Here is a 24,418-nt window from a genome sequence, read left to right on the forward strand (position 1 = left end):
CAGGAGACGGCCGCCGTCACCGCCATACGCGGCTCGGCTTCCCTGGCTGCTGCTCCGGTCGCCCGATCGTCTCCTGCCTCCCGTGCCGATGTTCCCTGCCAAGCCTGGCTCGGATTCCCTGGCTGCTTGGCCGGGGGGGGGGGGGGGGGGCTTGGCCGAAAGGAGCTGGAGACGCAGAGCTGAACACACCCCTTCATCCCCAAAGGCCGGCCTTTTTGTCTGGGAGGGAAGATGACGTGCCGGTGGCACAGGGGCGAGGGGCGGGAGGCAAATCGCTGCGTCTCCAGCCCCTTTTGGCCGAGCCCCCCCCCCCTCCGGCCAAGCAGCCAGGGAAGCCGAACTGGGCTTGGCGGGGAACATCGGCACGGGAGGCAGCTTCTGCCGGACATGGGCAATGGGCGGGACAGAGAAGCGGGGAGAATCAGGAGGCTCCTTTGGCAGCTGGGGGCTGCCTGGCTTTGTTGTTTTGGCTGCAGCGGGTGCCAGGCAGCCTCCAGCCGCCAAAGGAACCTCCTGATTCTTCCCGCTTCTCTGTCCCGCCCATTGCCCGTGTCCGGCAGAAGCTGCTGCCTTATTGCTCTTTGCCGGCGGGATGCAAAGTGCTGGGGTGGGAGGGTGTCCTGACAGCCCCCCCACCCATATGCTTCGCCTCCCGCCGGGCAAGAGCGCTCGGGTGGCAACTTCTTCTAGATACGGGCGATGGGCGGGACAGAGAAGCGGGGAGAATCAGGAGGTTCCTTTGGCGGCTGGAGGCTGCCTGTCACCCGCTGCAGCCAAAACAACAAAGCAGGGCAGCCCCCAGCTGCCAAAGGAGCCTCCTGATTCTCCCCGCTTCTCTGTCCCGCCCATTGCCCGTATCTAGAAGAAGCTGCCACCCGAGCGCTCTTGCCCGGCGGGAGGTGAAGCATTGGGGTGGGGGGGCTGTCAGGACACTCCCCCACCCCAGCACTTTACATCCCGCCGGCGAAGAGCAATCAGGTGACGGAAGGCAGCCGCTTGGGCCGAGAGGAGCCGGCCTTGATCCGCCAACGCGCGCTACGATCTTCCGGGCCAGCCAGGCTCAGCGGATCAAGGCCGGCTCCTCTCGGCCCAAGCGGCTGCCTTCCGTCACTGAGCCTGGCTCGCCCGGAAGATCGTAGCGCGCGTTGGCTGCAGCGGCGAGCGATTTCGCCGCCGGTGCAGCCAACGCGCGCTACGATCTTCCGGGCCAGCCAGGCTCAGCGGATCAAGGCCGGCTCCTCTCGGCCCAAGCGGCTGCCTTGATCCGCTGAGCCTGGCTCGCCCGGAAGATCGTAGCGCGCGTTGGAGACAGGCTTTGAGTTTTGGCTGCGGGGCGAGGGAGTTAGGAAAGTCTACTTCTCCCCCCGCAGCCAAAACTCAAAGCCTGTCTCCTGCTGCCCGGTTTAGCCAGGACACGAGCGGCGAAATGACTTGGAGGAATGGTTTCAGCTTCACATTCCTCCAAGTCATTTCGCCGCTCGTGTCCTGGCTAAACCGGGCAGCAGGAGACAGGCGGTGGGCTGGGAGCCGCAGGCGAAAGGAGCTCGGGCATTGTTCTCCGGACCCCGCCCGCAGCCTGGAGAGGGAAAGGGCTGCCGCGGGGCTGAGCGGGCGGGGTCCGGAGAACAATGCCTGGCGCCGCGCTCCGATGCCCGAGCTCCTTTCGCCTGCGGCTCCCAGCAGCACTTTGAATCCAGCAGCTTCTGCTGGATACGGACGGTGGGTGGGACGAGCAGCGCGGAAGCCAGGGGCTGTGGCAGCTCGCCCCCCCATCGCCCGTATCCAGCAGAAGCGGCGGGATTCAAAGGGATTCAAGGCTAACTTCTGCGCTTGGCTTGAGGACTCAGCTCGGAAGCTGCACGGGTGTTTTAAAAGGTCTCCGCCGGCATGGGGGGCTTCCTCCCACCTCCCGAACCCCCAACTCGGGTTTGGGGGGGTGCTAAGAAGCCCCCCATGCCGGCGGAGACCTTTTAAAACACCCGTGCAGCTTCCGAGCTGAGTCCTCAATCTTCGGCTCCTCGCTAGCGCTGCGGAAGTAAAAATACCATCTGCACATGCGCAGATGGTGTTTGTACTTCCGCAGCGCTACTTCGCGAAAACCCGCTCGTTGCGGGGGTTCCTGGAACGGAACCCTCGCAACGAGCGGGGGATCACTGTATTATAAAATCTGGGATAGGGTTTGGTTGAATAGAAGAAATTCTCAATGAATCCAAGATTATATAAATTTACTATTCTGAAATGTATATAAATAGAGATATGAAGTCGGTGTTTTCTTTCCTTTGAAATGATCTAATTAACAAAAAAATTCTTTTTTATTATGGAGACTTCTATTTTGAGCGGAGCAATTGCAGCTCCTTTTTTTGTGTTATGTGTTTTGTTTTGTCTCTGAAAATAATAAAATATATATTTTTTTAAAGTAAAGAAACCAAGTAAGAAATTAAGTCTATTGAGTGAAGAACCATCATACTTGATTTTGAGACTGTCTTTCTCTGGAAAAGCAGCTGGGGAAGATTCCGGCAGCACAGAATTTGCAACCAAACTATTGACAACTTCATTAAAATGCTTCTCCATGCCTTTCATGAATGCTGGCTTCAACTGCTGATAAAATTTGAGAGAAAGAATAGAATCACAATCACTTAAAGCAGCATCTCACCCAAACAACTGATTGCTCAAACATTCTCAATAAGGGACCTTTCCTACCTACACTTTATAACTATAAAACTATTAGGTGAGATATCTTCTAGAATATAATTAGCATCAGTATATAATTAGTTGTCTTCCATACTTACATATTTCACACATATATACAAAAATTATGAATGAAGTCTGTTCCTGAGGAGTCAGATGCCTACACTATTGTGACTTTTAATCCTTTAACTCTTTGAATTTAAAAAGATCTAAAGCAATCAAAATCTTTCATTTAGAAATGTTTATGCATTTATAGAATTCTGACACCAATTTTCTTTTATGCATTATTACTTTGTAACAAAAGAAGAAAAACAACAGTCAGCCCTTATTCTAAAACAAAAGGAGGAAAGGTTAATGTTTAACTTTGGCTTGTGACCTGCCAAAAACAAACAAACAAAGAATTTAAACTTTCAAGTTCAGTAAGTTCATGAAAGGCAGGGATTTTTTTTAAAAAAGCTTTGTTTGCTGTCTAACTCTACACACAAAACAATAAAAACATGAGCTGCTTTTTTTAAATCTAAAAATCAAATTGCCAAGTTTTTCTCAATTTAAAAAGTGGCCATTTCTAATACAGGTAGTTTTTTACTTCAACAGTTCATTTACTGACCACTCAAAGTTACAATGACATTAAGTAAAAATGACTTATGATCGTTTTTCACGCTTAAGACCATTGTAGCATTCCCATGGCCATTTGGTCAAAATTCAGACACTTGTCAATTGCTTCATGTTTATGATGGTTGCAGTGTCCAGGGTCATCTGATCAGTTTTGCAGCCTTCTGACAGGCAAAGACAATGGGGGAGCTGGGTTCACTTAACAAAGGGGTTGCCAACTTAACAGCTGAAATAATTCACTTAACAATTGTGGCAAGAAAAGTTGTAAAATGGGGCAAAATACACTTAACAAATGTCTCACTTATCAACATAAATGTTGTGCTTAATTATGGTTGTAAGTCAAGGTCTACCTGCACACCATTCTCTAACACCAATATAATTCCCTCGGATCCCCACAATTTCTACGTAACATGGTCAATGGAAATTCTGAGAATTGAAGTTAATAGATCTTAGAACATGAGACTGGGGAATCTGACATCAGACTAACTGGCTTTTAAACAGATCAGAAGAGCAATATATAACTCCAAAAAGCTTGTTGGTGACATATATTTACCTCTGCTTCTGTTAAGAGTCGCATCTTTCTTGTTATTGCATGATCAACATCAATTCGACCTGAGGAAAAACAAATCATGCTTTGTTGTCTTCAAATTGTAACCATTATTATTTATTATTATTATTTATTGGATTTGTATGCCGCCCCTCTCCGCAGACTCGGACTACATATCATGAAAACATAAATATAACATTCATGCAGGAAAAAATATATCTAAAAGTATACTATGTAAAAATAGGAAATTGGAGCCCATCCCCACCCACCCCAATTATGCATTCACCTGTGTAAGTAAGTATGGTAATTTTATTCTTTTGTTATCTATCAGAAAAATAACTTCCAAAGTCAAAATGTTCCCTGCTTCATAGGAGTTCTTATACATTATAGAAAAATAGCTGTCTGTAAGCTTAAGAACTGAAAGTAACCGGCACAGAAAATTTTGAAGAACTACTCAAGGCATTAATAAAAAAGAAAAAAACCCACATATACTGTATATCAAAAAGCATGATTTTAGCCAAATTTTCTCCCCAACATTCTGGTTTTTTATATAGCAGGAATTAGCTGTTTATATATACTGTATTAGCATATACAGTATATTCCACTTTTACAGGCTCAGGTAGTACAAATAAAATATATTTATATTATGTCAATAATGTCCAAGACGTCATTTTCTCATGATTTTTAAATGTCTCAAAGCTATAATATACATAATATATATAATATACATGGCTTTTTAAAAATAGGACCCAATCTTCAATTATTGCTTACATAAAATATGCTATTGCAAAAACTGTATAAAATGTATTTGTCCCACTCCCAAAAGCCCACCATACTGCTATTAGAACATTCTTCAGCAAGAATGAAATTGCAATTGAAACATTTTTTCTGAACATTTCTTATAAAGAAAGCCATTAATTTGACTATTCCATTTTTTTAGTTGTGTTAAAATAGTTCCAGATCCCATCACTATAAAACAGCCAAGAAAATAGAATACAGTACTTTGGTTTCCAAATCAGCGCATTTGAGCCTTGTACCCTGAACAAATGAGGTAAATGAGTTAAATACAAGGTAGATATGTTTATCTCTTATATTTTACCTGCAGAATTAAATGTTAAGTACAACTGATACTACTTTTCCATACTCTGTTTAAGAGTTAAAAGCTGAGTCATATTAACACTCTCAAGGCACAATAATTCCCCACAAAGTCAGCATGTAATACATAAATTCTTCTAGCCACTTGCTTAACTAATTGTACTTTTATGTAGGAAGACTGCTAGCTTCTAACTATTCTTGGGAGTTATTCACAAAGACCTTGAATGTTAGGAAACAAACAACTGATAGAATGTCAAATCTTGGAAATGATTGTTCTTTTGCAACTCTTTTGTATTTTCCAAGGTCTCTATGTTACACCAGTTCTGCAAAGGGCACAAATGATTTAAATCTCTGCTCTAATACAATTCACGACTACAAATTACGTAAGCCATGTTAATGCTATTATATTCCCACCTACATAATATTATACAATATATTCTATATATATCTAGCAAGATATTTAGCTGCTTTATCTTTAGGACCATTTCTTTATATCTGCATAATATATACAGCTAAGGTGACCTGGATGGACCACCAATCCAATCATTAAATTGACAATCTAAAATAATCAGTACAATTATAACTGGGAAAAGACATCTTAACAGATAACTGTTAAAGAGAGCTCTTACTATCTTTCCCCACTTGTACCTCAGTGATAGTGGTTCTCTTAAGGACATATACAGAATGCAAAAATGAACAAACTATAGCACTGGATGAGGAAAAACTATAAATATGAAACTGTTATTATCTTAGTTATGGGAAAGAGAGGCTGTGTGTCTATAAGTGTATGACTGTATAGAATTAAATCTATAGAAGTGGAGAAGCTGTAATGGGAAATTAAGCATCATATTGTAAAAATACATTTTTGTTCAGGTGACAATTTATTCCATTCATTTTACAATATCATAAAATACACATGTGTATATATAAGCCCATATTTAGGAGAATATTTAAGACTGAATGATTGCTGATAAAACATAACTTAGTACAATTTCCTACATGGGATAAACTTTCAGCATCCCATGTAAATCTGTTCAAGATTAACAAAGCCTGAATAGATTATATCCACTATAAAATAATATAATATAAAACCATGCCATTACATGTATTTATGTAATGTTTACAGATTTTAGGAATAAAACTTTCTGAAAATATTTTGTCCTGCCAGCATGCATAATTATTTTTAAGACCGCAGATATATCCAAAAGGTGCTTTTCAGGAGGCAATTGAACTTTCTTGGTTTTTTTTCTTTGAAGATGTTTGTTTTTCATCCAAGACCTACTTCAGTTCTGACAGGGTAGTGGACTTCTTGAATGAGAAGTGAACTGAGGAAGCTTCTTGGATGAAAAGTGAAAACATCTTCAAAGAAAAACCAAGAAAGTCCAATTGCCTCCTGAAAAAGCACAATGGGACAACCATGACCTGGATACTGAGAATCTCTACAGACTGTCAGTACTGTATATCCATTATTTTATTTAATAATCCATTATTTTATTTAAGATATGATAGTTGAAACTGAAAGGGAAAAAATTACTCTGGAAACTATTCACTCCACATACTCTTTCTCTCATTCTCTCTTTCTGTATAGGGAAGAGAGAGGTTGGAAAAAGATGTGCTATGATAGTATATCAGTGCTTATCATGTTTGCACAGATTTATGAGAGCTTGCTTAGTATCAGTACTGATAGGCAATACTACAAAATAACTTGGTGTTAAAGTGACAGTGTTAGGAGAAAAAAACCATAAGAGACAGGGACTTGGTCGACTTAATTGTTCAAGGTCCACCATAAATGAATCACTGTGCTGGAAACTTTAGAACACATAGTCTTTTGCTGAAGTCATCACTTACAAGAAACATGTGACCTTCCTCCCATATGATTAATGAATCTCTGTCTATTTGAGCATTGACCTCGGGTAACAAGGCCTTTGTTTAAAAAGCCTGAAATATGCTTGTCAGTAGGAGTATGAGGTTGCAAGGTTTCGTACAGATAATATGAAGCAAAGAGCTGAAGAAGAAAATATTTTATACAGAGGAACACATGGGTCCGGATTCAAATTCAATCTCAGCAATAAAATGGCTTCTCTCTGGCTTGGTTCCACATCTTTGAAATAGGATGGGTCACAGGAAAAACAAGAAAGCAGAACACCAAGTGTATATTGACGGTGCCATCTTGTTTTTTGCTTTTACTCATGTGCAGAAGATTTTTTATAGTATTGTGTATGTGCAAGTGTTGTTTCCAGGAAGTGATGCATGTGTGCAAGCAAAGTGAACATACACACATAAAACATGCACTTCTGTTGCGATGTGAATCCGTGGGAAAGGTAAGTAGAACCCACCCCTGGAACAGAGGGAGTGCAAACTTCATTCAAAGATGATTCCATCCCCATGTGCTCTCAAATTAGGGTCATTCCTCTTTTATTACATCAAAATTCGTAGATACTTCCCAGTATTATCTATTTCTCACTTATGAATCATGATTATCTGTCAAAAAGTCCTGGCAAACCCAGTTAAAATTTGCTCATTCTGAATTGCCTTGCAGATACCTAGCTACTTTAGAAATTAATACTGGAGCCTGAAATATTTATTGTGATACTTTGCTACTCTAGTGAAGGTAGCAATTACACCAAAAATGAAAAAAAAACATAATTTGTTCAGTCTAATTATTACTTTTTCCTATACCAGTTTGTTTTTGCTTACACTTCCTCTCATACACACATAACTATCACCCACTTTTAAAAGATATCGGTAATTAAAAAGATATGATCTCACTCATGACATATGACCAAATGAATGTCTGAATTAGAACAACTAGCTTTTAATGCAACCTAGAGACTTCTCGAATTTGAGAATGGAAAAATTTTCTAATTTTTCACTGGAATTACTATACCCTGTTTCCCTGAAAATAAGACAGCATCTTATATTATTTTTTGCTCCCAAAGATATGCTACGTCTTATTTTCAGGGGATGTCTTATTTTTTTTAATGAAGAAGAATTCACATTTATTGCTGAACAAAAAAAAAGAACATTTATTATATACTGTACCTCTTACTTTCAGAGGATGCCTTATATTAGGCAATTCTACGAAACCTCTCCTATGTCTTACTTTTGGGGGTTGAGTTATTTTCGGGGAAACAGGGCAGGAAAGAAATATGCATTAGGCTACAGCAGGGGTAGACAAAGGTGGTTCTTCTATGACATGTGGGCTTCAACTCCCAGAATTCCTGACCTAGCATGGGTCAGGAATTCTGGGAGTTGAAGTCCACAAGTCATAGAAGAGCCACCTTTGCCTCCCCTTGGGCTACACTGATACTCTCCAGATAAACTGGATTACTATCAAAAGGATGTTATTGTTACCTAAACTCATTCTGGTAATTGAGAAACATGCATGCCTGTGAATTCTTCTGTTCCAAGGAGAGAAAACAACTGTTTCTAATTTGATCTAAAACAAAAAGTAGCAGCTGAAAAAAGCTAACCCCAGAGCAGTATTTGCTATATTAAAAGTAAAGGGGTGTAACTGAAGAAAATTTAGAGAGGAATCATCAGTGAAGGGTTAAGGACCTTGCTCCATTGCAGATTATCCTTGCTGAGTTCTTGTTGTTGGCAAGAAAGAAGATTTATGACTGACTGTCAGCCTTGTGCTGATAGTATGTAGTTCTCCTAGAACTTTAAACTTAATTACATCTGCACAATTAAATATGATAAAGAGTCATAGTTGCTCTTGGAAGAATCCCAGGTAGAAGCACCTGGAAATTATCTTAGGTGCTTGAAGAAACTGACTGAGAGGCAGGGAAAAAAACCCTAGGCAAAATTCTATGTCCATGAAGCTGTTTGGATAACCAAATTTCCTTCCACATACCAGATTTTGCAAAGAAGTCTACTATTAGTAGTTCTTACCAAATCAGCACAGATAAATGCAACCAAATGATTGGAACAAATTAGAAATTATTGAAATTATTGCTAAGACTGAAGTAAGATAGTAAACAAATTTGTTTGCTCTAAAAATAAGATAGGTATGTAAGGTAGACCAGTATTTCCCAACCTTGGCAACTTGAAGATATTTGGACTTCAACTCCCAGAATTCTCCAGCCAGCGAATGCTGGCCGGGGAATTCTGGGAGTTGAAGTCCAGATATCTTCAAGTTGCCAAGGTTGGGAAACATTGAGGTAGACCCATTCAGCGCTACATACCCGTTGAATGGAGACTACTGCTTAGTACTGTTAATCTTACTGGAGTACTGGATTAGCTGCCACAGAAAAGGAAGAGAAATCACAACCTCTGTTTCTTTGGGAAAGTTGCAGGGGATTCAAAAAAGGACAATTTCTTTTTCCTTTTTTAATTACAATGTTCCAAATAAAAACATATTAAGACTCACAAAATGTATTACAAAACAGACTACGCAGGCCAGCAGCTACTGAAGCCTACAATTACAGGGCTACAGATCAATAGAAATTCATGACCTTTCTTGAGCTTGCTATGCAATGACAAGATATTTTTTATGCTTATGTGTCAAACAAAGCAGATACACTATTGTTTTGTACTGCCTCTTATATGCCTAATGCAAAGCCACTTGTGCTTTGGTAAGTTACGGTCACTGTGGTAGCACTCACGCAGTCAAAAAAAAGATATTTCTTGTAAATTGTACCCTGGCTAATACTCAACCAGTTTTCGGAAAGAGAATGGGATAAGTCATTTATGGCCTAAATTAAGTAGTCAACACAGTCTTTTGGTGTACTTCTACCCATTTCTTTTTACCCAATTAGTGGGCTGTAATTAACTGAATGCTATATAATTACATTCATATTTAATTATATGGTTGGGGTAAACTACTCTGGGAACCTGCTGTCTGAAATAGAGGATAAAATTGCATAGAAATATTGTTCTGTGACAATAGTGGCAAATGAATGAAGGCAGAATCAGAAGAGAGAAGAGGAAAAAGAGAAACCTGGGAAGAAAGAACAACTTTTGCCCTCCTTTTCCCTTTACTCAAAGATATTAATTAACCTGGCATTGATGTATCTGAAAAATGACCAAAGGTAGCCTCAGTTATAGAATGACTGATTTATATCTTTTAAGTCCAGGATTATAGAACCAAGACCTCTCATTTACTTCCCTCAAGGCAAATTACTCACTTGATTATGGTCCAAGGTTGTTTAGAGGGTAAAAAAAGTTCAAGGGAAAATTTCCTGGAAAATAGCCAAGCATGACTTTGCATGTGATTCTGAGCAATACATTAGCCTAAATCGTAACTAACCAGACTGAACACAATTGAATTGGAGTGTGTGTGTTTTTTGTCAATTAAAAAAAAAGAGCTTTTTGAAAAACAATCACAACAACCAAGAACATGTCTCCTTTTGCCAAAGTTACAAGGAACTGATTTTGTCTCAGTTCATCACATCACATAGGAGTAATTAAGAATGTGTAAATATTCTTTTCTAATGCAAATCACCTGGCTTGTATTACTAGGAGAGGTTGTGTGACTGGATTCATGCAGTGGTTAATACTTGCTTGAAAGAGTAGGCTATTCCACTGGCTGTAAAAGAGGTAGTGATCTAACTCCTTCTGAAGAAAGCATTGCTGGACAATTTTTATCCCCTCTCCAACTAAAAGTTAGTTGACCTGCAACTCCAAAAAGTTCTCAAGGAAGCAGATTATCTGGTACCTCTTTCAGTCAGATATAGTATTGATAACCTTGGATATTTTATTCATTTAGAAAATGTATAAGGCTGCCTAATTCAGACTGTAGGTGGTGTACGCAAAAAAAGAAGAAGCAATAAATACAGTTAGTCCTTAATTTACAACATTTCATTGAGTGACCATTCAAAGTTACAATGGTACTAAAAAAAAGTGACTGACTATTTTTCAATTATGACTTTTGCAGCATCCCCATAGTCACGTGATCAAAATTCAGATGCTTGGCAACAGGTTCATATTTATAACAGTTGCTGTGTGTGCCAAGGTAATGTGATCACATTTTGTGATCTTCTGACAAGCAAACTAGATTTCAGATTCACTTAACAACCTCAAAATGGGGAAAAACTCACTTAACAAATGTCTCATTTAATAAAAATGTTGGGTTCCCTTGTAGCCATAAGTCAAGGACTACCTGTAATACAATAAATTCCAGATACAATATGGCGCCAAACATTATGTAAGCAATCATAGGAGGACTCCTATTCATTTAGGAGTGGAGAAGATCTAGTCATAACAACTTTGTCAAGAATCATGAGGTATAACACAATCTCCCTCCACCGACGCCTCTTCTTGAGTTTTTTTCCCCTCTCCCAAAAGTTGTCAATTTCTTCCCCCCTCTACCGGAGCCACGAATTCCGGCTCTGTAAACACTTTGATCTGTTTTTTTACTCACGGGCACAACTCACAAATTACACACATTTCATTGAGGAGAAGCTCGGGTGTCACTGAACTCCGGAATGAGGTAATGAAAAGCAGAGGTTTGTTTTCAGAGGGAGAAAGCGTGCGCACACGAGAGAGGGAGAGAGAGAGAAGTTGATGCCCGGTTTAGCAGCTTGTTTCGAACTTCGCCTGCCCGCACGTGGAGCGCAGAGGTTTGGACACTGCTCCTGATCTGGCTTTCCACGCCAAGATAGCCGCTGCTGCTGCTTCAGCCGCTACACATAGTGGCTGCCAGGCAGAAGGGGTGTAGGAGCAGAGAGCAGCACCCTCCTCTTGAGAAAAGGGAGCCAGGTCGGAAGCGGCGGCTGAAACCTCTGCACCCTGCATGCTGTCATTCCTGATGGAATCAGCCGCGGCACCAAGCAAACAGCAGCGGTTATCTTGGAGTGGAAAGCCAGATCAGAAGCGGCGGCCAAAACCCCTGCACCCCGCGTGCTGCCAATCCTGGTTGCTAAGGATGCTAACAATGACAAACTGGAAGTGTCTTTTCCTGAACTTTCGGTTTGCTCGTTGGGCGATTTTTTTTTTGCCTCCGGAGCTTCAGGGAAACTTCCCTGAAAGGTCCACAGGATGAAAGGCCTTTTTCAAGGCCGAAAATCAGCTGGGCAGTGCACATGCACGCTGGAGCTGAAACCTGGAAAAGTGTTGTGTGCCCTCCAATATGGTTCTGCATGCCATAGCTTCAGCATGACAGCCCTAGGCCTTTGAGAATGAGTAGGTTCCTCATTTTTAGCAATTATAATATATTACACTGCATTTGCCTTTTATTGTTCATTTGGTTTTAATGAAATACAGACATTAATAACAAACATTCAAGTTGTGAACTTGTGTATGTGGAAAGTGGGAGGAGGAGGATCAAGCCAGCTTTCACTGCACCTCCATATATAGCTGGCGCCATAGAAACCAAACCCCTCCTATCCTCTCCCAACTTCCAGGACCCTCTAAACTGAAGTTATACCAATAGCAATAGCACTTAGGCTTATATACCATTTCATAGTGCTTTACAACCCTCTCTAAGCCGTTTACAGAGTCAGCATATTGCCCCCAACAATCTGGGTCCTCAATTTACTGACCTCGGAAGACTGGAAAGCTGAGTCAACCTTCAGATTCAAACTGCACACTCACCACTGCACACCGTAGCGCTTAAGTATAGAACAATTCTCTCCCCATATGAATTGTAGAACTCTGGGTGTTGGCAGAAGAAGGCGGGAAAGGAAGTTGGGAGAAGGCAGGGAAAGGCCAGCTTCCTGCTCTCTCCACCATCCCTCCTTCTGGGCCCACTCAAAGCTTACTGACACTGCCTCCCATTCAAGGCAGGAACTGTGCTGCACATATTTTTTTTATGCTTGGCCAAAACAAACCTACGAATAATCTTTCAGAATGTAAGCAGTGGATTGTCTATATTTGTTTTGCATTGTTGGTTTAATATTCTTTTGGGGGGCAGGGTAGGCTGTTCAGCCTCATGTTTGAGTTGGATAGCATAATAATCCTATAAGTAAATAAATATATAACAATTGGCAAATCAAATAATGGTCATCTTCCTGTTAAAAACAGGTAAGAGTTTATAAAGTCAAATGCTGTAAGAAAGCAAGACCAGCTTTAAAGTACAATTTCGTTAATGAACAACCTAACTTTTGGAGCACAGCTGCCACTTGCCATTAGCCACACTAGTCAAGGCTAATAGAAGGTGACATCCATACTATCTGGAAACCGTAGCTGCCTATCTCAGGTATAAGTCTATGTTTGACAAGAGGTAGAATTGAGCCAACAGCTGCTGACATACATGTCAAACTTAAAAACAGAAAAGAAATGCCTCTTACAAAATAGAAGATTTAATAACTCATAGAAATACACCATTAAACAAGTAAGAACAAGCTGTTAACTGTCACGCAGTTAATCATGAAATATTACCATTGGTTGATTTAGAGATTGACCAGTCCTCTTCCAGCCTGCTTGGTAAGTCATCTTTCTCTTCTGCAGTCCCATACGTAGCTCGGCGATTTCTTAGAGATATATTGTCTTCTCCCACCATGGTTACAAAAAACTAAGACACTGGAAAGGGAGGAAGGGATAATTAATTAATATAAAATGTATCATCTTTCTGTGACTGGGCAGTTACTTTTATTATTATATTCTAAGGCACTAAGAGATGAAACTATCGAAAAGCAAAATTAGGAGTCTGGCACCACCTTACTTAAAGCAGGCCAGATGCCACCCACAGATCAGAGTAAGAAAGGAACAGCAAGTGATTTCTTACAACAAATGGAGGTGAGAAAGAATTTCAAATCTTGGGGCATATACACAGAGAGAATTAGATTCTTAAAGCTAGATTACTAGAAGCTGTCACAGTTACTTGTTTATCAAACTTCAGCTCTGGAACTTCTGCTAAAACTGAGTGTAGAAGGGGTGCAGAGGCATAAAATACATGCAGCTCCTCATATTTCTAAACAACTGTGTTCAGGGAAGTTCAAATGTTTCCATTACTCATGGATTCTAGAAACATTGTCTGAGATGGAAGAAAGAAGTGTGGTCAGAGAAAAAGCTATGGCTTGGCTTTGATTCACAATAGTAATACGCTCTCCTCAAAAAATGATATTTTTGTATTAATTATTTAGAATAAAAGTCACAGGATGTTTATTTCTGCCAAAAATAAATATTCCATGGGTCCCTAAAAAATTATATTAAGTAAAAATATTAAGTTGGGTTTATCACTTTCTGTTCTTATGCTTGAGGAATTGTAGATTTTATTTGTCTCTGGTCCTTGTTTTACAGATATATAAAATAATAACTACATACAGTGGTACCTCGAGATACGAGTTTAATTCGTTCCGGACCTGGGCTCTTAAGTCGAGCAGCTCTTATCTCGAACGACTTTTCCCCATAGGAATTAATGTAAATAATTTTAATTGGTTCCAGCCCTCAAAAAACTCACAAAGTTAGTCTAAATTATGCAGAAAGACATGTTTTTAATGAAGAAATGTACATGTACATATAAATGAATAATGAAGTTTCTTTCACTTAACTTGTAAACTTTCTTAAACTTTTAAATTTACATATGTTCAACTTCTCTGCCACCCAATCCTGTAGGACAGAGGTCCCCAACCCTTTTTGCACCAGGGACCGGCTTTAAGCGATCAAGAGAGGAATGGGTGAATGAATGGACGGAGGGTGGGAAGGAAGGAAGGAAGGAAAGAGGGAAGGGACAGGAACAGAGGAAGGAAGCAAGGAAACTTATGAAAGGGGAGAGTAAGAGAGGAATGAGTGAAGGGAGGGAGGGAGGGAAGAAGGTGGGAAGGAGAAAGAAAAGAAGAAATAGAGGAAGGGAAGGTAAAAGAGAGAAAGAAAAAGAGCAAGAAAGAAAGAAAGAAAGAAAGAAAGGGGGAAGGGACAGGAACAGAGGAAGGAAGCAAGGAAACTTATGAAAGGGGAGAGTAAGAGAGGAATGAGTGAAGGGAGGGAGGGAGGGAAGAAGGTGGGAAGGAGAAAGAAAAGAAGAAATAGAGGAAGGGAAGGTAAAAGAGAGAAAGAAAAAGAGCAAGAAAGAAAGCTGCAAGCATCCCCCCGAGCCCCCCAGGCCGGCTGCAACCTTTTAAAACACGCGCGCCGCTTCGCAGCTGTCTCCTGAAGCCGAACGCGGAAGTTAGCGTTTGGCTTCAGGAGACAGCTCCTTGGCGCTTGTATCTCGAATTTGGGCTTGTAAGTAGAACAAAAATATCTCTCCCCTCCCAGCTCTTATCTCGAGTTGCTCTTAAGTAGAGCAGCTCTTATGTCGGGGTTCCACTGTACAAATACCGTACCCCTTTTTCTCTCAACTATCACTGTAGGAAGAAGTCACCAGATCCAGTTTTGAGGGAAATCATTTTTAATTGACAACAGATAATACAACAAAAGAGCCAATGCAAAGCTACATAAGAGTTTTATCTTTATCAACTGGAATACCTGTTAAGCTACATTAAGCACATAGTTCTGAACTAACACAAAAATCTGTAATGAACCTATATACACAAATACAGAAATGTCTTATTTTATCCAGTTGAAACAGTAGATGTAAATCGTTATAAAAAGCCAGTACTACTCGATTTACCATCACAATTGTGATCAGAATTTCCATTGCTAAATAAGGTGGTTATTAAGTGATTTGGGCCCATTTTTATGACTTTTTTTGCCACGGTAATTAACCAAATCTTACCAAATCGCTGCAGTTGTTAATTAAGAGAATCTGGGTGTCAGAGTCCCAAAGAATGACTCTGCCATTCAGTCGAGAGAAGGGTGGTTTTAGGTTTGATTTATTAGCATTGCCTGTATCAAGGGGCCTTTTACAACACCTTTTACAAGGTATATCCTGGTGCCAAGCATCTTGAGATCTCTTCACCTTGGGGGGATGGTTTATGGGGGAGGGGCCAAATTGGGATACTTCACTTGAATGGAGAACTGGAAGATGCTCAGGGAAATGTATGATCTTCTGGTTCCCAGGGTTGTGGACTAAAGAGCATTTTTCACACTTTGTGTATTGTTGGCCTCTGCATTCTAATTAATGGGGAGGGGTCTCCACTCCTTTAAATCTACTTGTTTTGCCTAAGGGCATTCAGACCTTGATAGGAATGGAATGCTTCCACATCTGCTTAATAAAAGACCCTTTTGAGCTACCTGGCTCAGAAAGTTCTCACTTTCTTAAGAGAGACAATCCTTACACTGGGCTCCCTCACTGATTTCGCTTGTCAAACATTGGCTGGGAAAGTCGCAAATGGGGACCACATGATCCTGAGGTGCAGTAACCATTGCAAGTACTGTATATGTTGGTTGTCAAGCACCCAAATAATTTTGATAATGTGATCAGTGGGATGCTACTCTGGTTTTAGTGTGAAGACCAGTCAGAAGTAACTTTTTCAGTGCTGTTGCAACTTTAAATGGTTCCTAAACGAATGGTTGTAAGCGAAGGACTACCATTGTTTTTAAAGTATTTTTCCACATTTTAAAACCTTTTGTCTCAATTATGACATCTACAGTTTTTAATAATAGTAAAACACAAAGACCTGCTGACACCGCCGGTATTCATCCTTAATCAAACACACAATTGTTATTAATCCACCATGCTTCAGCAGGCAATATTTTTATCACTGAAAAGAATTGACATTAGATAAGATATAAATTTTGAGTCTGCGAGAAGGGCAGCCTATAAATTTTAATAATAATAATAATAATAATAATAATAATAATAATAATAATAATGCTCATTCAGTCTTATGTGCTGTTCCATTCAGTCTTAGCCATAATGTACAAGATGCATTCATTCAGTTTAAAATAATCTGTTTTAATCAGTGAATTAATCTAAATATATAATCTATACCAGCGGTCATCAACCAGTGGTCAACAGAATTTTGGTGGTCCACAGAAAAAATATTTTCCTTTTTATATTACACTAAGTACTATTTATCTTTTTAAAAAATTAATATTACCGTGTTTCCCCAAAAATAAGCACTGTCTTATATTAATTTTTGCTCCAAAAGTTGTGCTACCTCTTAGTTTCAGGGGGTGCCTTTTATTTCTCAAATAAGACAAATTCACAGGCAGAAAAGCTGACACCCCCAAAGAAAGTGTACTGTACGGCAGTGTTCCCTCTAATTTTTTTGGCGGATGGGCGGAAAAGTATAGTGTCTGAGCGGCAGTCCCTTTGGGACTGGGCGGCACAGAAATAATAAATAAACAAATAAACAAATAAACAAACAAACAAATAAATAAAAAACCCACCCTGTTTTGCCTCAGAGAATTTCAAAATAAAATACCGAACTGTGTGTCTATAACAGTGAGCTCATAATAGGGCAACTCTATCAATATCAAAATGCCACTTAAATAGTTGAGCTAGTTTCAAACTAGATTTTGATTTTCTTTCTCTCTTCCTTACTCCCATTCTTTTTCTTTCTCTTTTCCTTCCTCTCTTTTTTCTATCTGTTTCTCTCTCTTCCTCTCTCTCTCCTTCCCTCTCACTCTTTCCCTCTCGGCTTCTGGGCAGGTTTGGAAAACTCTGAGTTGATGATGATTTTTAAGTGAGCAATTGCTCACTGCTCAGCTTAGAGGGAACTATGCTGTACGGTACACTGATTACGGTACAGTACCTGTCAGTATGGCACACACACACACAAACGACGGCACTTATATGGTACAACAGTATACTCCCGCTATTGCAGGTTCTGGCCACCAGAGGAACTACAGTCTATGCACTGTAATGGCGGTGAGACAGCAGCAGACTGTGCTGTACTGGACGGTACAAAGCGATGGAAGGGGCCAGCAGGGAACACCACATTATTACGGTACGGCTATGAACAGCTTTGAATGGTACCATATGTTTTTCCTCCGTCCCGTCCCGACTGTACCGTATGTAAACTTGACTACGCCTTATTTTCGAGGGGGTGCCTTATATTAGCAAATTCTGCAAAACCTCTGACATGCCTTACTTTCGGGGTACATCTTATTTTCGGGGAAACAGGGTAGTGGTCCGCAGGATTTAAAATTATGAATGTAGTGGTCTCTGAGGTCCGAAAGGCTGGTGACCCCTGATCTATATTAAACTATAGTTTAAATGTTTCTTAACTCACATGTTGCACTTTAAATATGCAATGCTCAATTTCAACTTTTATTCAAAGCAAATAATTTTTAAACATGAAAATATACCAAAATTTATTTTTAAAACTATTCTTGTTATTCTATTTTTTAAAGTATTTATACAAGCTGAAACACCTTCTGTTTGCATAGAGATGCTAATCTTCTGTGACCCAACCAATCTTTAACTGTAGCACCCCTTCCAGATTTAGTAACCTCAAATTTCTGCATCTCAAAATCACTTAGCCTTTAAGGGAAGTGAGAGCTGTACTATCCAATATATTTGAAAGGCATCAGGCTGAGACCACTGGATGAAGATGATGATAAAGATAAAATATTGTGCAACTAAAAAGAGGAGAGGAAAGCTACTGTGTTCACCACCAAAGAACTAGATTCAGGAAGTCTCTGTTTGACAAACAACAGAGAAGTGTGGCAAAGTGCAGTAGAAGGCACAGGATCATATGATCAGATTGCAAAAGGAAATGAGTATGTTGAATTTAAGTTTAGACTACCAGAGATCATTAGTCAGTTTTCAAACTCCTAAAATTCAAGTGTTAAAAATCAGTACTGTTCAGCAGAGCCATTTTTGTATTAGCAGTTTTTAAAAAAGGAGGGACAGTAGTAAGAATTCATAACTAGAGTGGAACTGCTTAAGAAAATGTTCTCTTCAGCAAAAGCAAATCTCATCACTTCTCCACTAGTAATGGATCCAGGAAATGAGATAGCATTTTGACTAGGTCCAATTCTTTTCTGGGGTGCCAGTTCACCCAAATTCCTCCAGTCATCCAGCTGTGTCAACTAGGATTTCCTATACTCCCAAACCACACTTCTCTTTGTCCCACTCTTTTCAGTCCATGGTAGCTGAATTATTTTGGGGGGCACAACAGGCACCATACCTTTTAGTTACCCTTTTAGTTACTGGTTTTCAGGAGAGCAACCCCCTACAGAGTATTAAATGGTACTTTAAAAAGCAGATTTAATATGGTATAAACCAGCGGTGGACTCCGAGCCGGAACGCTAAATTGCGCTTGCCGCCACAGATCATAAGTTCTTGTGGGACCAGCACGATTTTGCTGCTGCACCTGTGAAGGTAGCAAAATCACGCATGGAGTCGCTGGTAAAGCCTCGCTGAAACACGGGCGCAATTTTGCTACCTCCACAGGTGTAGCAGTAAAATTGCACTGGTCCCGCAAGAATGTACGAGTCGTGGCAGTGAGCACAATTTAGCATTCTGGCTCGTAGCCCATCGCTGGTATAAACGTTCTTCACTCAAAAAACCAAATAACTGGGAAGTGTAGAATATATAGTGAGCAAGTGAGCTACAGCTTCACTTTGTCACACACTATGTTTTATACCAACATTTGATACCCCAAATCATTTATCTCCCCCACCTATAAAACAGAGGGAAACAGTTTGGAAATTTGCAGAAACTGATTCTGTTTCAACAACATTTATGCCATAATAAACATGTGAGTTTTTAAACTATCATAAGAAGTGCAAGGCAGTGTAAATAATGCTCCTGACTCCTATTTTCTCCCTAAGAATCCTAGGAAGTAGGATATCCCGAAAGTGGTTAGCCCAAAGTCATTCAGTTAGCTTTTAATTACAGAAGAACTTTGCAAAAAAAAAGAAGTCATCTTCTTAATCTGGCTAGGGAGAAAAAAATGAAATTGCCAAGTGATTTCTCACCTATGCATTACATCTTCACTACAGTAGATGAACTACACCTACACTTTCTTTCTTCAAATGTATGTATGTGTATGTATGGATGGATGGATGGATGATTGGATGGATTTAATTTTTATGTCATGAAGATTTAATGAGCCAGTCCTATCATCCTCAGCTGGCAGAGAGAGGTGGGCTGTCTAAAAATGATGATCTGACGGGCTCTCCAGCAGAGCCAGAGAGCACCCATCACCACCACCTACCCCCACAGCTTCCTAGGAAGGCGGCTGAATGTACAGCATGCACTCTACAACTCTACAATCACGGAAGAAGCCACGGGGTACTTTTTCTTTCACCTTGTTCTCTTTTCATCCACCATCCCATGAAGTCCTGCGCTCCTTGGATCCTGGATGGAGGGAGTCCAGGTTGCACAACCCTCCACCAACCATGTGCCCAAATCGGAAATGGGGGGCGGGAGAGAACCCCAGAGAAACCAAGGCAACCCGAAACACTCGGGGCTATCTTGAGGCTACCATCCCGTTCCTTGAGAGTCCACCCCGTTTGCAATTAACAGAGGAATCCCGGGCGGAGCCGAAATGGCTCGGCTAAAAGGCACAACAAGCTCCCCCGGGGTTGGATGCTAACAGGTCTCAGCCCTTAAGCAGAAGGGGAGGAAGCGGCCCAGCTCCTCTCGCTTCCTGTCCCCTTCGCCCCTGCCTCCGCTATGCCTTGGCGGGATAAGGAGAGGGGAGCTCAGCCGCCTCGGCCTCTCTCACCTCCCCCGTTCCTTACCTTGTGAACCGCTCCGCTCCGTCTCCAGCTTTGCGCCTTCCACCACGATGGAGAGGGGGGGGGGGAAGCAGCCGGCAGCCGTGCGTTTTTCTTCTCCGTCACTGAGGGGGCGGGGAGACCCACTCAAGTAAAAGGACGAGTGTCGCCGCTGCCCATTGGCTACGAGCAGCAGAAGCGGTCGGGTTGCGCCAAACTCCCGAATCCGGGTCTGGGTGTTCCTAAGCTCGAGGAGGCGGGCAAAACTATTACTTGCTAAGGAAGCGGGTGGGCGTCTTACTTGCTGTCCGGGGCCCCTCTTTGGGAAGGGGGTGTGGGGGGAGAGCCTGGCGGAAATGGAATCTCTTTCACCCACAGGCCCAAAGGCAGTCGCCACCCCTGAACTCCTATCCAAATACAGTATATCCTGAGTGAAACGAATGTATTAGTATTAGGCGTATGTATGTATGTATGTATGTATGTATGTATGTATGTATGTATGTATGTATGTATGTATGTATGTATGTGTATGGCTAGCTGATAAGAGCAAAATAGCTTGAAATAGATCTGTCCTAGTCTCCCTTCCCTTTCATTATAAGCAAAAATATGTTATACACACACCCTAATACTAATTCATTCGTTTCACTCAGGATACATTTGGATAGCAGTGACTCACAATTTGTAGTTTTCCGTGCGTTGACGTGGCTAGGCCACTTGGGCATTATATCATCCTCTTCTCTTTCTCACCCACAAGAGTTTTGCTCCTAGGACTTGCATACATATTCAGAGTTGTCAAATAAGATGCTCTTTGAGTCAGCTTGAGGTCTGACGTCAGAGGTGCATCCACCCTATCTAAGATAGTTTATGGTTCTGGAATTCCCCAAAGGCTTCCCATCACCGAAATTCAGCCCCACTTCTCTAACAAGATCAGGAAAGGTGAGCTGGGTGATTAGATACCAACTTATGGTTGTCTGGATTGCGCAAAACATTGAAATGCAAGTTAATGTTGATAAAATTTGTTCAGCTTCTTAAGGGTAAAACAGGATTAGTTACTTCAGCGTGACTATATGAACATAGCCTATGGCAATGACTTAACTTGTCATTAAGCGTCAGCCTAATTTGTACAAAGTGTTGGACTAAAGCGTGGATAGTTCAAGATGACAATTCTTATCATCCATAACGGGGTTGGATTAAAACTCTTATCATCTCAGCTGGATGGGATAATGTAGTTTAATGTAACTGGAGGACACAACTGGAGGGCTAAGGCAGTCAAATGCTTTTATATGGCAGGAGCTTGTGACAAAATTGCAAATTTATTATTTTAAATATACAATTAGGGTGTGTGAGTTTATATGTCATCTAATCAGATTTTGATGACGATTACATTTTAGGTGAAGTAATCTGAATGCAACATCTTATCAGCAACATCAGTCTCTGGAAAATTCTGTGTTGCAATATCCTTGAGTAATCTTTCATGTCAGTATTTTCCACCTAAGGAATCCAAGCAGGGGTGGGCTGCTGACCGGAAGGAGGGGAACGCAGTGGGGTAGCGAAAATGGAGCTCCACCCCAGAGCACCCAATTTGCACTGAAAGATGTTGAAAGAAAATGCAGGGTGTCCTTCATAAGCCACGCCCACAGTGTGGTAGTAAAAAATTTGGTAGCCCTTCACTGAATCCCTTCACTGAACTACATCTTGACAAGAAAAATGGGATGATTTCATCAAGCTTTATACAAATGTGTGCTTCAAACGAAATAATTTAAACTGTAGTTAAATGCTCTTTTAACAAACTAGGGAAAGAAGAAAAGCAATGGATTCTGAAATTTCTTTTAACACTAGAAAGTAGTCCTGCTTTAGGCATAAAAACCAGTTGGATCACTCTCCTAATGCACAAATATCCTATGCACAATTCTGGAAAAACAAAGAGATCCCGCCAGAAAATAATACTATAGAAAAAAATTATAGATGTGCAGAATTGGGTAGGATGACTATGGTGATTAAGGGAACTAGTAATTCAGAGTGTTATGAGATTTGGAATAATTGGTACGTGTGGATTGGTAACAAAGATAAAGACGAATAAAATGTGAAAAGACGTACTAAAAGGAATACATGTAACATGTTGAGGTGATATAAGAAATGTAACAAATATAAGAAATCAGGCATAGATCTGTATTAAATTATTGAAATGTTATTTTTAAAACTTGGAAAAAATAATAAACTTATTAATAAATTTATTAATAAATTAATAAAAGATTTGTTTTTAAAAAACAGCTGGATGTCCTTGAATCAGTCACTTTCTTGGTCCAATCCACCCCCGAGGGTTTGTGGAGAAAACAAAAATGATTATTAGGTATGATTGTTGCCTTGGGTTATTTATAAAAAATAAATATGGCATAAAAATCTAATACATAAATACTTTAATTTTAAGTCAGTGGGTCACATGACCTTGAAGGAAGGTGGAGGGGCTTGAAATGCAGCATTCTATTTTTTTCAGCATTCACTGAACTCCTTTATATGTATTAGAGAATTTCTTCTCTCTGCAAACTTTAGCCAGATCTTCTCTGTGTGTGTGTGTGTGTGTGTGTGTGTGTGTGTGTGAAGTTTTTTAAATTGAGCTAGAAAACAAATATCAAAATATACTGGGGAGGGAAACTTCAGAAAACAATTAAGGAAAAAAGAAAAAATATTGTCAAAGAAGTGACTTCTGCCCTTCTTTATAGCAGCTACTAACTTGTTATCCTAGCTTGCTGCAATTACATCAAAACCACCCAATTTTCAAACAGATTGTTTTTAAACTTTACGTCACTTTAAAACAGATTTTCTTTGCCAAACAGCAAATTTCTACTTTTCTACTCAGTTTTCAGAGTTATCCTGACACACAGATAAACTAAGGAATCCTGAGCAACTTTACACATTGCAATTTATTTCCAACATTCCATTGGAGTTCAAAGAATGTTTTAGTATTTTAGACTCTCAATTTAAAAGTGCTTAGTATCACAATGGGTGTGTGTGTATCAAAGCAAAAAAAACCTTGATATGTAAAATATAGCATTCATTGTTAAAAGGAAACATTGCCCCCATTTAAAAAAAGACTTCACATGCAAGGAATGGCAGATATGCCAATTTATTTGATTTTAGTAAAGCTATACCGTATAATTTTTCCACTGACTCAGATAAGGAAATAAGTGATTAGTACCCCAAATGGTTTTTAGCCTAAATGTATATTGATGAAAATGTACAGGACAGGTCTATTGACAGTCGTGTTAGTAAATAAAATCTCTGCTGAGCAATAATGTTTTAAGATAGAAGAACTTACAGTTGCTATTTTTCTAACGGTTTGTGAACAAGCTATATACATTGGAACCTGTTAGGCAAGAAAAAGTTTATTTTCTTGTGAAACAGTGCCACCTGATGTCATTTTTAGACATTTATGGAGCCTCTTTATTTAAAAATGGATCGTTATTGGATCTTTTTCTAGATAAGAATGCATGAGATTGCAAGTATTATTACTGGTAGCAGATGAACAAAACAGTAAAGTTAATTAAGGTAATGGCCTAGAAACCAGGAATTTGAGAGTTCTAGTCCTGCTGTAGGCATGAAAGCCAGCTTGTGACTTTGAGTCACTCTCAGTCACTCTCTCTTGCTCAACCCACCTCACTGGGTGGTGGTTGTGAGGAAAAAGAAGAGGAAGGACTATTAACATTTACAGTATTTGCCACCTTGAAAGATAGGATAAAAATCTAATACATAAAAGTCTGCGGAGAGGGGCGGCATATAAATCTAATTATTATTATTATTATTATTATTATTATTATTATTATTATTATTATTATTATTATTATTGTTAAAAAATTCCCCAGACCATGAGAATAAAAGCTAAAAAAACCACATGATATATATATCATAGAAACATTTATTAAATATAACATATATCAACACATAACATACAGATCCCAAACATACCAGTGTGATAATATCACACTGGGACCAATTTGAAGTCACAGGTATTTTTACCGTCTACCTCAAAAGGTAGAG

At 40.2% G+C, this 24,418-nt stretch overlaps 1 protein-coding gene across 4 annotated transcripts in view; it reads right to left on the reverse strand.

The window, feature by feature from the left end:
• SOAT1 (sterol O-acyltransferase 1) overlaps positions 1-24,418 on the reverse strand; it is a 45,931-nt gene that overhangs the window by 18,099 nt on the left and 3,414 nt on the right. Inside the window, exons 1-4 of one of the 4 annotated variants that reach the window (XM_070746669.1) lie at positions 20,408-20,561; positions 13,265-13,397; positions 3,854-3,912; positions 2,468-2,598 (exon numbers count right to left, since the gene is read on the reverse strand). In XM_070746669.1, the coding sequence (XP_070602770.1) occupies positions 2,468-2,598; positions 3,854-3,912; positions 13,265-13,385 (311 nt within the window). In that variant the 5' untranslated portion in view covers positions 13,386-13,397; positions 20,408-20,561. Of the gene's footprint in view, positions 1-2,467; positions 2,599-3,853; positions 3,913-13,264; positions 13,406-20,407; positions 20,562-24,418 lie in introns of those variants that run through there. The other 3 variants (XM_070746667.1, XM_070746670.1, XM_070746668.1) reach the window with 3 other exon arrangements.

The sequence above is a fragment of the Erythrolamprus reginae genome, chromosome 3, assembly GCF_031021105.1.
Source record: "Erythrolamprus reginae isolate rEryReg1 chromosome 3, rEryReg1.hap1, whole genome shotgun sequence".
Classification (NCBI taxonomy): domain Eukaryota; kingdom Metazoa; phylum Chordata; class Lepidosauria; order Squamata; family Dipsadidae; genus Erythrolamprus; species Erythrolamprus reginae.